Source organism: Tamandua tetradactyla, chromosome 7, assembly GCF_023851605.1.
Source record: "Tamandua tetradactyla isolate mTamTet1 chromosome 7, mTamTet1.pri, whole genome shotgun sequence".
Taxonomy (NCBI): Eukaryota; Metazoa; Chordata; class Mammalia; order Pilosa; family Myrmecophagidae; genus Tamandua; species Tamandua tetradactyla.
This window is the reverse complement of record NC_135333.1, coordinates 47,245,465-47,261,412: the sequence shown is the minus strand read 5'-3', so window position 1 is coordinate 47,261,412 and position 15,948 is coordinate 47,245,465. Positions and strand designations below refer to the sequence as shown.

Sequence of the window (15,948 nt, the reverse complement as noted above, 5' to 3'; positions counted from 1 at the left end):
AAATGATATGTCTACAATTCAATAATTGCATTAAAACCAAAAACAATGATTACTTAAAACTCATCACTTTGTAATTGATTTACTATCTGCTTCTGAGGTTATTTGCTTCTGTTTTGTCTGTATGGTAGAAATATTATACGACTGTGTGCTACTGCCTAGTATATGACTGGTTGCCTGAAATTGGCCATGGTGGGAGTTTATACACCATGGAAATTGGTAAATGCTGTAAATCAGGGTGTGATCTATTACTTTTACTTTACAATTTAAGAAAGTGATGGGGAAAATGTTAATGATGCAGACAAACTTAAAACTATAACTTATGTCTAGAGTTATAACTCTGTGAAAAGGAAAAAAAATTGAGGAAATAGTCTTCTAGCATTTGAAAACTATCATCTGATTCAGCAAAGAAGTCATTCCATGACTGACGAAGGAATACATCATCGTCATTTCCTTTTCACCTTAAATCATCAATGTAAAAAATATCAACCAATATTCAGCTCAGAATGACATTTCTTTTTCAACTACAACCATAGGCTGCCTATGGCAAAAGCCGCGGAAGTATATTGTGATACTCAGTTGTCAAACAGAGGTTACAGCCAAGAGCATTATGGATTTTATCATTATCTGTAAGCCTTGTACTGTGCATCCTTTATCAGGAAACTTTAGAGCAAACTTAAGAGCATTCTTTCCCTGAGAGCTGGTTGTTCAGCATTTCCTAGTACACCATGGATTCCAAGTAAGTGGCCTTCATTACCTGAGAGCCTCCTTTAGTTAGCTATGCAAAAGAGAATAACTGTACCTGGCTCACCAGATTTTGAGAAACCTGTACACTATTGTCCAACACATTGTGTGCAAGGTAGCAACTCAACAAACATCTGTGTTCTCTTTGCCCACTTTGAGTCTGATCCATTGCTGTGTACCTCCCACATGCCTCCATCTTCCCAGAGCTGGCACTTGAGGCTATTTACCTAGATTAAAAGAAAACAGACACCCAGGATGTCTCCTTTCCAGGTAGTTGAAAACCCACCTGGAGGTGGTACAAGTTAGATGCCTGTATGGCTTTAGTTCTTTGAACAATGTAACTAATTCGGAACACTGATGTATTTTGACCCTCATACCTCTCCAGGCAGGAGGGAAAAACCAAAGAACTATTTTGAATCTGCAGTCCCAGTGCTCAATTCTGGTTTGGTAATCGCTGTTGGCATCCTGGGCAAACACATCAACCTTGGAGCCTCACCTTAGACAACTGTGAAATGCAGTGAGGTTCATGTCTGTGGAAGCCAAGTCCCTTTTGGCAAACCCATGGCCATGCCTCTCCACGGTGTCTTGCAAGCTGCTCTGTGTTTTCCAAAATCATGGCCACTGAGATGTCCTGCTTCATGAGGCAGACCAATCTTCCTGCTAGAATCCTCATAATCGGATTAGCAGTAACATGCAATAAGGAGGCTCTTCTGGAAGCAGATGCTTTAAGGAGGGATTCCATTGGCAGCAGCCTTAGGTGGAGTGGCAGCGGCTGGGATCTGTGAAGCAGGGAGGTCATATGGTACTTTTCTTGGGTACTCTCTGAGAGACAACTTTCTTTTTTTAGTTTTACAAACCATTCCTCTGTGGCGTCTAGGCAAAGACTGGAAGGGCTCACCTGCCACCTATTGGTGAGACTGTTCACTCCCAAACGTGCTGCTACTGATTCAGCCACAACCAGCTGCCCCAACACACGCGCCTCTCAATCATTTCCCCCCTTTCAGTAAGATCATAAACATCAACATTTGAGAAGGAAAGTAATAAAAATCCACTGTATTAGTTTTGTGCCTGCACAGAATACGAGTCAAGATGTTGTAAGGAAGCTATGTCTGTAACCCTAGTTAGCTAACAATTTATTTTTGCCCATCTGTCCTATGCTCCGACATCCCCATTAATGATTTTGATGAGGCGCTTTACACATTGGGGAAGGTTCTGGTCATTTTAATGATACCCTCTTGAAGCTGTTCCAAGATGGATCAATATTGAATGCAAAAGGAAATATCAATTTCTTGACCTGAAACACGACAAAATGCTACTTTGTATTCCTGAATAAAACTAAACACAAAGGTGGATTTTAAAGATTTTACCTTTAGTGTTAACTCCTAATGTCTATGTAGTTAAGTACATGCCCAACAGTATTTCAGACCTCCAACGAATGAATAACAGATTCTTAATAACAATTGTAAAAAAAAAAAAGTCAGAACGAATTAAAATGACCATGCAATAGTTTTTTCTTCAGAGTTTATTTTGAATTTTCATTTTTGGATTACCAAGCAGCTCTTTAAGGAGAACGCACAGAAGAGTCATTCTGGCACTTTGGGATAGTACATAAGATTCTTTTTCATAGTCACATTCAGGCCACTTGCTCAAACCATACATACTCCACATTTGGTGAGCAAGCTCAGCCCATAGGATTTCGGAGTTAATACATATCCGTATATACAGACAGCCAATAAAACCACACCAGCGGCTAGTGGCCAAAAAGGTGGGGGCAGGGTGGGTGGTCTCTAAAGTGTCCTCTAGGCTACATCAGCTAACAGAACCCACATCACACGTGTAACTAGAGCACACTGCATTAGACAGAGGATGCAGAGCACAAACGGGCACTTGGCATCATGCAGCTTGAAGAGGGGTTCAATTTAATAAATTTATAAAATCCAGGCAGTTCAATGAAAGGAATTGAGACAAACAAAAAATGAGGGACTGTGGTATTGTCACTGTAAAAAAGGCACTTGGAGTTAATGGGATCAGAACTATAGGACTCTTAGCTGATAAAGAAAAAAAAAATCTGTAACGGTTTCATTGAAAGGCTTTGACTGTTAAGAGGTGACTCTCAGGAATTCCTGAAGGGAGACATTGAAAGAAACCACGGAGAAGCAGAACAGATCAGAACGAAAGATTAAAATCATTATAAGCAAATCATATTTTTAAAAAGGCCCAACTGAAACCAAATTCTAACCAAAGCAAAATATAAGCAAAATCCTACTACAAAGCAGCAGTGCATAGCTTTCCTTTGCGATAATGCATACTGTTAGGCACAAAGTGCCAACTTAACTTCTCGATAACTTTACAGTAGCATTATCATGGTAAAACTGACTCAAGCAATGCAAAAAGAGTTTCACCTGTTCCCATAATCTGAGGGAGAATTGAGGTTATCGTAAAAAATTAGCAACATCATGTGGTTTCTCAGCGTCGTTGGTGGACATACATCAAGTATGTGGAATAAAACTTAGACCCTACTCCTGGCCCCCTCTTGGGAGGCACCCAAAAATCAGCCTTTTTCAAGTGATAACGTTTCATTCCTTTCTAACACTTACACAGCAAAATAGTAATGCAGTGTAAGTTCACTTCCCACCGCGCCCCTAGTTTGATTTCTTCTACAAACAAGTAAGCGCTTCCATATGAAAGAATATTTGGCAATTTTCTGGTCCACAGCTGGGAGCTCCGCGATGGCTCATTTAATGTTGAATGCCATCAGTGGCCTCTCCTCCCGTTTCTGCCAGGGACTTTTCTTGTCTTCTCCTTGGTCGTCGTCATCGTCCTCATCTTCCTCCTCCTCAGGGGCAGATCTGCGATCAGGACTGGGCAGTGACTCCAGGGGGGCCTCTGCAGTCCGTTTGGTCGTCTCCTCCTGCAGGCTGGGCAACTGGCCGCCGCTCCTCCGACCAGATCCCTCCAGCAAGCACCGCAGGGCACCGTCCTCGGGGGTGCACACGGCGGTCCCACACTCGCTGCCGCTGGGGTCCGTGTCCTCCAGATACACGAGTTGTGTGTAGGCTGTGCTGTCTGGGGCTTGCGACTCTTTCTGCTGGAGCTCCTGGCTGGAGGGGTGGATCTGTGGGAGAGAGAGAGGGTCTCCTCTTCCTTTCCGGGCAGATTTTGGTTCATTCATGTCCACGCCAGAATCCAAACTGGCATCGTTACTTCCATTCCTTCCAGCTCTTTGGAGATCAATGTAGGAATGTCTAACGTGAGCGTTGGACCTCCCATCCAGAGAGACGAACCATGCCCGGGGGTGGGGAAGGGGTTTCCCCCCACCCAGCTCCATCAGAGCCTTTTCTGTCAGCAGCTGGACCTCGCTGTTCATCTGAGCCAGGGCTGCATCATTAAGCGAGGCTGGGATGGACAGGGACTCGGACATGGCTGTGTTCTGGGACCCCCACTCCCGGGAGCCTGTGTCTTGCAGGTGCTGCTGAGAAACTGCCTGGGAAGACAAGGGCTGGGCTTGCATCTGGGATGAGGGGTGTGGGAAGAGTCCCATGTGTGGGTTAGAGAGCTCAGCCTGCAGTCTTTCTATTTCAAGTTGCTGGTCAGCTGGGACAACTAGGGGCTGGCTGACGTAGGAGTGGTCCCCTGGCAATTTCATATAATGAGCTGGGATGACCAAGGCAGGTAACACTTTTCTGTAAACGCTGTCATTGACCTGGTCCACGGAACTACAGCACACCAACTGGCCCGGCCGTGGGAAAGACGTAGGTCTTTCAAGGTGATCTACGGATCGTGACATCATACATTCAGTAGGTCTGCGGTCCAGCAGTTGTTCTTTCTCAGGAGATGAAGGAGTGGGGTACACATGTTCCTGAATGGTGAGTTTGCTTCCTGTGGATATATGGTTAATGGATGCCTGCCCTTCTCTCTCTTGCTTTTCGAATAGAGGCTGTGAGAGCACAGGATTATAACTCCTCTTGTAATCATCGTCGCCAGGGGACTCATAGCCATCTCGTTCCATAGACTTTCTTGATTTCAAGGGGAAAATCTCCACAGATTTATGGTAGTCTTTTCCTAATGTCCCACTTGGTGTCAGGTTATCAAAGGAGATTTGGCTTTTATCCTCTTCCTTGTGAGAGAGAAGTTCCTCCCGAGAGCTGAATTCTTGGGAGGTGCTGTAGGAGAGTTTCAGCATGGGTGTATGCATGTCCACATCTCCGCTGGGCGACATCATCTCCAGATGGACCCCGCTCATCAGCTCTTTTGTGCCGGGGGCACTGGGACGGTTGTGGCTGGTGACGGAGAGTGTCCCAGGGAATTCTGACTCCCGTCGGGAAAACAGCAAGTTTATGTGTGACATGGATGTCGCCTGGTCCCTTTTGGAACTCTCCAGGGCTGTAGGAAGCTGCAGTTTTCGATGATGCTGACGAGGTTTTAAACACTTCCTCCTGTGATGAGAAATACAATCCAAATCCAAAGATTAAAGAGTCTCATACCAGGAACCCTTCAAGTTTCAAGTAAAATCCTAAGCTCAATATCCAAAAGAAGGAAAACAAAACAAACAACTAAGCAGCAGCTGGGGGTCTTCTTGCCCTGATGGACCCTCACCCTTCTTTTAATTCTGAGCACAATCTGGGGGTTTCATCCTCTGGCTTTCCTAAGTACAGACAAGTTATTCACCAAAGGGTTCCCCAAGAGTTGATGACAATCATTCTTGCAAACTGAACGGACATGCATCAAAATAAGAATAGTTCTTCTTTGTCCTTGAGAGTATAGCCTCTTAGTCAGTGCTTAGGAATCATCTAAATGAATCACCAGGCTCTATGACGATTGTCAGGCCTTTTTTATAACTCCCCCTTTTAAGCAATGTCATATACAGCGTGCCTCACACATCCTACTCATTCATTTGCAATTGACATCACAAACATTCAGTTCTTGGATTTTTTTTCATGAGGAAAAAAACAAAGATCTCAGTTAGGAAAAGGAAAAAAAAGATCTCAGCCTCAAGCCTTGCACAAGACATTCTAAATTAAAAATGGGATTGCCAAAATGGTAAAACTTTACCTGCAATAATATAAAAGGAGACACAGCAAAACCAAGAGTATAAATGCCATTCCCCCTAAAATGGCCAGCAGAAACACCGTGTGGTAGGTGGTAATGTCTTGTGTTACAATGGGACCTGGTAGGACAGAAAACAGCATTTTAGATGGGTGAAGACCTTTAGGTAAAGAAAGCAATAATTAACTGTCAGCTTAACATCTTTCCCTCACTATTCCCAGCTGGAGCAGAAGCCATGGCAGACAGAACACACTTCAGAGATGGACTTGCAGCATCCCATAACTTCATTCAATAGAAAGGGACTGATGCATCTGTGGCCAAGAGCATTTGGAGTCCTCACACACAAATGCAATGTGTCCAGGGTCCCCTATAGCTGAAAAGAGAGCTTCCCTCAGTGGCATGTCCAGCATTCTAAACATATGAAATTTTTTTTTTTTTTTGGGTGCATGGTCCAGCAATCGAATCCGGGCCTCCCACATGGAAGACGAGCGTTCTACAACTGAATCACCTGTGCAATCCAACATATGAACGTTTAATGGTCTGAATTATTTGGAGATTTGATAGGGAAAAAATGTTTTTGCAGGGAAAAAAATTAAAAGATTATATTCTCATTTTTCCTGGGCCATAGACTGTGTGTGTGGGAGCACTTTGTTTAAATGAGTCAGTTTACATGTATGAAATAAACTTACTATGACTTAAAAATAAAATCAACACTTATCATAGGGTGCCAATTATTACTAAAATGCTTTCCTTTCTTAAAAACAAAATCTCCCTCTATGATACCTTGTCAAAGTGGCTGGCCACACGAGGCCATAGGCCTCTGCAGAACTTGAGAAAGTGAGCTCAGACCAGGTTCCCAGAGTTAAAAATATTTTCTTTTCAATATGCATCATAAAGAATTCTAAGTGGTAGTTTAAGACAGATTCTTTAGTTCAATAGTGCTAAGAATCTACATAAAGTCACCTACAAAAATATACAAGAACCGGAAAAATCTCCCCAAATCACGTATTTGGGCACTTACTGGTGTGTCAGGTGGCGTGGCAGACATGGGAAGGAAGGATTGGAGGTGTCACATTATTTCACAACCATGGTCCCTAAACACCAAACACCCAGAGGCTTACCTCTTATACGTTAAGACATAGATTTCTTCAAAAATCATTTCAAAGAGACATCTCTTGATTGAAGAGTTAGATAAACCCAAGGATGTTTACAGGTTTTAAAGGCGTGAAATTACTTAAGTCAAAAACACCATTCTCCCCTGAACATAATGAACTCCAATGGACTAGGGAGGGTGGGGCTGATGTTTTAAAAAATGGGAGAAAAACAACTGACACTGTATATGTCTTCATCACTCAGAGAAACAATTTTCTACACAAAGACAAAGACAACCCCAGATAGAGGCAATGCTTTGTCAGGAGTCACCAAGAAACCTGGGCAATCTGTGAAAATAATTCCCAAATAACTGAGGCCTGGTCCAAAGTACTTAAAATGTTGTGATTTTAACCTCTGCCAATGGAGAGATTTATATAATTCATGGCCACACTTCACTTACTTCTTTTTCAGAGAATCAAAGGAAAAAACTCTAATTTTTTTTTGTTGGACTGAGAGCATTACTGCATGATAACACTGCAATTTGTTTTAACAATGTGGTGCTGTGAGGCTGTGTGTCCTGACATTAAATGCCATCAGAAACTGTGTTGTGTGTGCTTTTTATAGTGTTTTTGTCTCTTACTTCACTGCTAGGAGGCTCCCAGCAGACCCATATCTAGCAGTTCTCTGTCTCCTCTTTACAAAGTATTTATTAATCTGTCACATGAAGAGAGAACTGGTCCCCAAGGTTGTTTGAAATATATCTGAAACAGAAGTTAGCGTCAGGGCCTGGGCATGGTAACCTCTACTTTTCCTTCCTTCCTTCCCTCTGTCATATTCTAGATATTTCCGATTTGGAGAATCTCCACTTGATTCATGTTTACATCTCCACAATAACAACACTATAAAGGAAAACTCATGCTCTTGAAATGCAGATGTGAAATGTAAAGGGTCTCAATATGGAAATATAAAGTCAGCACGACAGATTTTTCAATACACCTATAGGAATGGCCACCATCAAACACGTTCCTTTGGGAGTTGAAGTGCTAATTTCAGTGTTAATTCCATTGCTAAAGTATTTCACACTCCTACACTGGAACTACCTTCATGGTTAAAATTTACAATGAACAAGCTTTAATCACAGCACATTTTGACCTAGCTCAATCACCCAACTTGGATGTGCATGTCTTTTAGATGTGCCTACAAAATGAAATGTAACCTCAGAGGGTAAAGATTTGCAATGAAGATATTTATTAATGAAGACAGTCCAAGTGACAATGATTCTAAAGGCATTTTGAGGGTGGAAGCCATTACTGGGAGAAATGCTCCTAAGATAACTATATTGTAAGACAACACTCATTAGGATAAATCAAGGCAATGCATTTACTAAAAAAAACAAACTTTTAGTCACACTGAAAAATAGGAGTTCATCCACATATCCTAAATGGAGATGAGTATTTTTTTATACAATGAGCACTGTTTTGTTTTTAAATCTTTTAAAAATACCAAATCAAGTTTTTAGCCTCAAGAAGCCCCCAAGGATGGTTTCCTACTGGCCCCTGTGTTGCGTGCCTTTCCCCACACAGTCGCTTACACAAGGCCACAGCTGTTTCAGGAATGAAGAAGGAGGTCTTAACTACCTCTGGGGGTTTTTGATTAAGAATCCCCTATGGCAGCTGCCCCAGCAAAATGGGGACAAGCGACAAGACTATTTCCTATGCCTTATTCCAGTTCTGACCAGAATTCCCCCACCTCCATGAAATACTTTACTTTCATCATTTGATTTTGGGACTTTTTAAAAACCCACTTTTGAGTAAGACGTGCTCTCCCTGCTGAAGTTACTGTTAAGAGTACTCTTAGCCTGAATCCACAAAGAAGCCACCATCCACATCATTGCAAGCGCTGGCTTTGTGTTACCTGGGTTGGGAGGGGACATGGCTGCCACCCAGTAGCCCAGCTGTGGGGCGATGTACGTCCACGTGAGCTGGCCGCCCTCCTGGTGCACCAGGCCCAGGCCGCTTTTCAGCCACGTTCCTGTAGGATTCAGAAGAGAACTTCAGCTACATGTGAGCCATATCTCCTACTTACAGCTTACACATACCTAAGTCACCCTAAGCATAACCCAATTGTCATCTAGAGACCACATACAGCTTGCTGCACAGCTTCTGTTCCATTTTCCTCAAGGAAAAGTTAACAGTTTCAGTCTCCTTTGGCCTTCCCAATTAAATTACTTTCAGCAACTTTATGAAACGTTCCTCCTTCACATGCAGGTAATTTTATCAGAAGCCTTTGATTTAGAAGTAGAATGAAAGTAGCCTCATAGGGGTTGGTGGAAAGAAGGGGGCAGTGGGGGGGGGCGGGAATCCGGTGCAGCTCATCCTCTTTATTCCCAGATAAATGAGCAAATTTCTGGACACAGAACAGCAATGCTGGAATCACTTAGGAAAGTCTTTTAAAATATACATTCCTTGGTCCCACTCCTGCAAATTCGGCTCCACTAGGCTCAGCTTCCCCCTGGTTCTATGCTGAGAAAACAGTGACTTACTTAAGGCTTACACTCTTTCAGTTATTACTTAAAGAATAACCAGTATTGAACATGCATGAGCACCAATTACGTATCAGCCTCTTCTAGTACATGTATTTCATGGTCATTATTTAAAATTCTTCCAATAACCCTACAGAGTAGGAGTGATTTCCCCTTTCTGGATGAGGAAACTGGAGATCAGTGAGTTACCCAAACACTCAAAAGTAAGAGGCAGAGCAGGAAGGAGACTCATTCACCTGACCTCAAGACCAGGCCTCGCTGTGCTGCACTGAGTATAAAACCTTCCCAGCTTTTGATGGCTTCTCCACTTTTTCTGGGAGAAGCCTCACTGGGGAAGATGAGCTTGCCAAGCTTGTCCAGCTGCATGGCCCACACAGGACGACTTTCACTGGCCCCTCTGACCTGGTTCACCTGCAGAACCATGTCTGGGGCCTGTAGGGGCTGTGGGTCAGCAGAAGACAAGGGAGGATTCTGGCTGCCCCCCTCTCCCGACATACCCCTCACACTACCATACCCGCCCTGACTGAGAGGTGGCCCAGCAGTCCCCTACACTAGGGCAGCTCCTACAACCACCTGTCACTGAAAGGCCATGTGGGTGACCCAGGGGCCCTTGAACCTCACATGGACCAACTCTATGCCAAACATCCCACCCCCAGGCCTCCCAATCCTTGCCTCTCCTGTGTGCCCATACCCCTGAGGTGGCAAGAATGGAATTTTTTCCCCCTGAGGGAAACAATACTGGGGCTGCTTGTAGAGCTTCCCAGTTGCCATAGCAACATTCAGCTCTGGTTGGGTGTTAAGGTGCCACAGCAGCAGCAGTCCAGCCTCATCTCCGCAGCAACGGTCCAGCCTTGGCTCTGTAGCATCTCCCTGCTCAGCCCCAATAGCTGGTAAACAGAGGGGGATGATAACAGGCAGCTGTGAACAAGAGCCCTGCATTCTCTGACCTCCCTCTGCAACCGGCCAGGTCACAGCTGTCCAGGATTCCAGATGATTTCAGTTCAGGTTAGAATGCAACATCAGTTAGAGGTTTCTAAAATGAGAACACGGATAAGGATGCCTGATTCAGACTCATCTCCAGAGCAACACTAACCCACATTGTTTATAACCTAATGGCATCACTTAGCACTTACAAGGCTCCTGAGGAAACAGAGACATCAATGAAAGGGGTTTCCCTGCAGGTGGAGAGTGGCTTTTGGGGGGCTGCTCCCATCCCTGCCCTGGGACACCCCACAGTTGCGCTGATGACTTACCTACCATCCCCACTCCCACATGTTCCCACAGCAGCTCTGCTATCAGCTCTCAGCATCAGCAGGAAGCAACCGTAAATTCTTTGATTTGCAGTTTGCCCAGATTAGATTCTTGAGTCACTGCTTTTCAAATGGGGGCAGGTTTGAGCTTGGCTGACTCAAACCCAAAAAGCTGGAAACAGAGAGTCCTGATTTCTGCTCACTCATGGCAGAACCATCTGACTAGATCCCTAGCACAAGTTCCATGTGCTTGTTCAATACAACAAAATAACTGCAAACAGACTTTTTAAAAATACCTCATCAGCATTTAGGTCTATCTGGCCATTATCTGATGAGCTGCCTGCATGGGTGCTGACAGGCCCTGGGGTCCCCCTGAAGGGCCGCAGTCAGGGGGCAGAAGTGGGAGCAGTGAAGGTTGTCTGGGGAAACTTGGGAGGGTACATTCTCAGTCCCATCCGAGAGGTGTGGTGTAGAAAGCCTCAGGATGAGTCTTACTGTGATGAACGAGCAGGATTTTGTCAGTTTGAGGGAGGGTGGCACATTGCAGGCAAATGAAACGACAAGGACAAGTGTGGGAAGTGCCATGGGAACATCAGATGCCTGGTTATGGGGCTGAGGGGCAGGTGGGGGCAGCTGGGCCAGGACGGGAAGTAGTTTAGGGTCTGCCTGGAGGTGCATCAACTATATCAGCGGTAGGAATCCACTGAGGATCTGTGAGCCGAGGTGGGAGGTGGCCACAGCTGCTTCTCATTACCTGCCCCTCAGCATGCCCTCTGCCCTCACCCCCACCTCCTTCCTGTCCTCTCACACACACTTCCCACAGTCTGTGATGGCAATTTTTGCTCCATGCTCACACAGTTTTCCTCTTTTCCATCTACCCATTCTTCAAGACTCCAGTCAAGATATGTGCTTTCCCCAAGACCTTCCAAAAGATAGAGCCCCTCTCTGACCTGCACTCTAAGGCCACATGTTGCTTCACCATCAAAGTCACACACTGCCTGAACCTGCTAACTGTTTCTCCCATGTCCTGTTTTTTTTCCCAAGAGTGGGCTTGTGCCTTATATAATCCTTTTCTCAGCACCTAGGAATATCCATGCAGTAGGCACTTGTGCTGGTTTGAGGTTGTTAAGTACCCCAGAAAAGCCATGTTCTTTCAATCCTAATCCATACTTGTGTGAGCAGACCTATTGTTTGGGTGAGATCTTTTTGATTAAGTTGTTTCCATGGAGATGTGACCCACCCAATTGTTGGGTGGGACCTTATGATTAGGTGGTTTCCATGAAGATGTATCTCTGCCCATTCAAAATAGGTCTTAATCCACCTCCTGCAGTCCTTTAAGAGGGAACCATTTTGGAAAAAAGCTCAGAGTTGATGCAGATAGTGACATTTGGAGATTCAGAAAGAAAACACCCCTGGAGAGGCTGTTTGAAAACAGAAGCCAAAATACCAGCAGAGATGAGCCATAAGCCTACCCATATTGGCCTTTCTTGAGTCAAGGTATCTTTCTCTGGATACCTTAGTTAGGACATTTTTACAGCCTTAGAACTGCAAACTTGTAACTTAATAAATTTTCTTTTCAAAAGCCAACCCATTCTGATATATTTCCAGCAGCATTAACATACTAAAACAGCACTCAGTAGTAACCAAGAACTCACAAAAGCCGGGGAGGCAATCCAAAAAATAATACCAGGTAGGCATCTGCAAAAAACTGGATGTGGCTGGCAAAAAAGATCTCCCAATGGGAGCATGATTAAGATTGGGATTCCACTCTTGCAAACAAGAGGGAATGAAGCCAGTTGGGAGGCAGTAATTTATTTTGGCACCAGTATTCTGTACAATGTACATGTATTCACTGAATAAAATATGACACTGTTTTGGGATTTGATGATCATGCTGTTACTGGCAAAAGCCACAGGGAATAGAAGAATTAATGACTTGTACTTTAGAAGCACATGCTTCTCTTCACTGAGACCTCAGTGCTGGGGGAGGGCTGAGTGCTTCTTTAGGAGAGGGCACCCAGAGGAAGAGATTACCAAACGTACAGGCTGGGGAACTAGTGTGAGGTTCTTGACCAGTGATCCAGAGCAGCAGAACAAACAAGTCCTGTACAGTCTCTCCTGTTGGACAGTGTCATATGATGACAGTTGTTCATCAGGCTATTGACATCTGCATGGGGACCTCAGCCCTGCCCAGAGCCACCAAGGAGGGGCCACACTCATAGATGGGAGAAAGCTCCAATCACAAGGCTTTCCAGCTTGTTCCCAGGCTGCCCATTGCCCACCAGGTGTGACCAGCCTCCAATATATACAGAGGGCTGTCCCAGTTACTCTCCCTTCCCTTGGGATCTACAACTGCCACTCAGCTCAGCTTCTTCCTCAGACTCACTTCCTTCCTGTACTGCTCCTTTGGCTGCCCAACCTGCCCTTACCACTACTTCCTCTGGTTCTCTCCTAGGCACCCTCCTCACCAGCAATCAGTTGAGATAGTGGCCAGGACTTGCAGAATCACAGGGTGGGGGTCCTCTGCTAAAGGTGGGAGGCAGTAGCCCTGTACTCGCCTTGGCTGCCTTCTTTCCACAGGAAATGGTCCAGGTGCTGCTACATTGTGTGGGCATCAGTGGCCACCTGAGCACCTTGGGAGCAGGCTGGGTGAGCTCACTTGCCTCTTTGCTCTGACCGGGCACACTACTGTGGCTATTCCCAGAAGAAATTAAAGTGAATGAAATAAGGTTACAGAGTGGTCTTTCAGGCATCATCAAGGGGTGAAATTTTACATTAGTGAAACAGACCCCAATATATAAAACAGATAAAAGAAGCACTTTCCTGCACAAAGGTGAAAAAAGCCCGCCTGTCCCCTGCATCACCATGTTCATTTCCAGGATACTTCCTGGATATACTTTGGAATCTACTCCTCTATATAACTTGAGTTTTATTTGCAAAAATTTGAAAAGGCAATTTTATAAAAATTCTAACAAGTATCATTTGGCCCTACTTTACAGAATTGAACATAATTTTCATTTTTCTTGATGACTCAGGGTCTTAATTAGAATCAATTGTAAACAGGCTCTAAAATACCAATACTTTTTGTAGGTTCCTTCCTGGGCTAGAGAGAGATGTCTGTTCCTGCACTGAACGACTCCATGTGGGTTTCTCTTCTTTTCTTCCTTTGCAGTTGTCATTGTTCCTGTTATTAGCTCTGCTGCGTCCCCACCACCAACCCCAACTTCCCACCTGGGACAGGCTGCTATTGGGAAAGCAATAACCCATCTTATTAGAAAGTGCCTGGAATCATGTACCCGGCGATGGGAGGGGCCGAAGAGCAGGGCCAGAACCTATACAGAAATTTAGATCCAAGTTCAGTCTTCTTTGTTTCTTCTACACCACAACCTCACCCCAACGTTTGCCTGAATTATCATTTTCTAGAGTTAAACTGTACAGAATGGAAAGCTTCAGGTATATTTTCAAGCATAAATAACATGTTGAAATAAGATCCTCTTCTTGTGAAAATGAGTTAGTTTTGTATTCAAGTGGCAAGACTCATTGTGTATAGAGTAATATAAGTTCTTAATTTGGAAGGTTCATTTAATTATAATTATTATTATGCAAAGTGATTGAAAGGCAGAACAAGACATGCCATATGCTTGCCTGTAAAATCTGATGGGGTCTCCAAGCAATCATGTAGGTTGCCACTTTCTTGCTGTTACCAAGCAACAATGTAATCAACTTTTATTTGCAAAATATAAAGAAAAGTGAGTTGAAAAATCTAACAAATGGCTATCAAAAAGGGAAAGAAGTCTAAAACATGAAAAAGGGCCAGAACTACAATGCCTAATTAGAATACAATCTGAAAGGTACAAATTTATTCTCTTTTATTGCCTAGCACAATTATTCTGCCTGGAAGCCCCCATTTTAGCAGCCAAGCTACCCCAGCTCAACATCTGGTAACAAGCAGAGAAACCTGATATTATGAATGCTACTATTTTAAAATAGAAATTGCAAGTGAAAACCCACACTTAAGCAGGTTATAAATTGAAGTGGGTGCCCAGTACATTAGTCAAATATGCAGGGGCACATGTCACTGCTCTTTGAGATTTATTACCATTTCAGGAGGTTTTGGGACACTGAGTAGGTCATGCCCTAGACTGTACAGGGTTACTAACCACATGGATGGTTTCCCTGGAATCAGAGGACCCTGCACGTAAGTTCCAGTGTCTGCTTCCAAACTGTGAGAGCTGAGGAAGTGCTAAGGAGGCAGGGGCGGGGGCTGGTCAAATCTTTAAGGACACCACTGAGCCCCTGGGCCAAATCTGGACCCACCTTCCCATCTCCTTTGCCATGTAAGTAATAAGTGGCTTCCTTGTTTAAGCACTTGTAGTTGGGTTTTCCACGTCTCACAACTAACCTATTCTGATATACTTTTCTAGAAAGAGGTCAGAAGGAATTATACAAGGTCTATGAACTGGGGTTCATGAAGAAATCCTCTAGCCACTTAGAAAACCTAACTCAAAAAGTCATATCTGGTTATTATTAAAAAAAAAAAACAACAGAAAATAACAAGTATTGATGAGGATGTGGAGAAACTGGAATGCTCCTGCATTGCCGATGGGAATATAAAACAGTGTGGCCATGGTGGGTGATAGCATGGCAGTTCCTCAAAAAGTTAAGCATAGAATTACCACATGACCCAGAAATTCCAATCCTAGGTATACACCTCAAATAATTGAGAGCAGGGGCTCAAACCATACACCAGTGTTCATATAGCAGCCTTATTCACAATAGCAAAAGGGTGGAAACAACCCAAGTGTCTGAAAGATGATTGGATGAACAATGGACTATACAATGGGCTATCATTCAGTTCTAATAAAAGTTATAGAACACTGAAATTTGAAAAGACCTAAATAAATGGTACGACATTCTTTATTCATGGATAGGATGTCTTAATGTTAAGATGTCAGTACTACCCAAGGCATCTACAGACCTGTATTGTTGCTGTGATTTTCAATGCAACATCTATCAAAATCTCAGCAGCTGTTTTTGCAGAAATTGGAAAAGCCAATCCTCAAATTCAAATGTAATTACACATCAATATTGTAAAAGAAAAACAGAGTGGGAGATCATATACTTCCCAATTTCAAAACTTAGTATTAAGCAAATCAAAACAGTGAGGTAGGGAATAAAGATAGACAATAGACCAAAGAGTAGAATTAAGAGGTCAGAAATAAACTTACATCTATGGTCAACTCATTTTCAACAAAGACAATGATCTATAGTAACTCTG

At 43.7% G+C, this 15,948-nt stretch overlaps 1 protein-coding gene across 2 annotated transcripts in view; it reads right to left on the bottom strand.

The window, feature by feature from the left end:
* Positions 1 to 273: 273 nt before the first annotated feature.
* The window catches only part of FAM171A1 (family with sequence similarity 171 member A1), a 145,129-nt gene continuing 129,454 nt past the window's right edge, over positions 274 to 15,948 (bottom strand). The window contains exons 6-8 of one of the 2 annotated variants that reach the window (XM_077169329.1): positions 8,794 to 8,910; positions 5,794 to 5,908; positions 274 to 5,177 (exon numbers count right to left, since the gene is read on the bottom strand). In XM_077169329.1, the coding sequence (XP_077025444.1) occupies positions 3,476 to 5,177; positions 5,794 to 5,908; positions 8,794 to 8,910 (1,934 nt within the window). In that variant the 3' untranslated portion in view covers positions 274 to 3,475. The remainder of the gene's footprint in view (positions 5,178 to 5,793; positions 5,909 to 8,793; positions 8,911 to 15,948) is intronic. The other variant, XM_077169330.1, reaches the window with a different exon arrangement.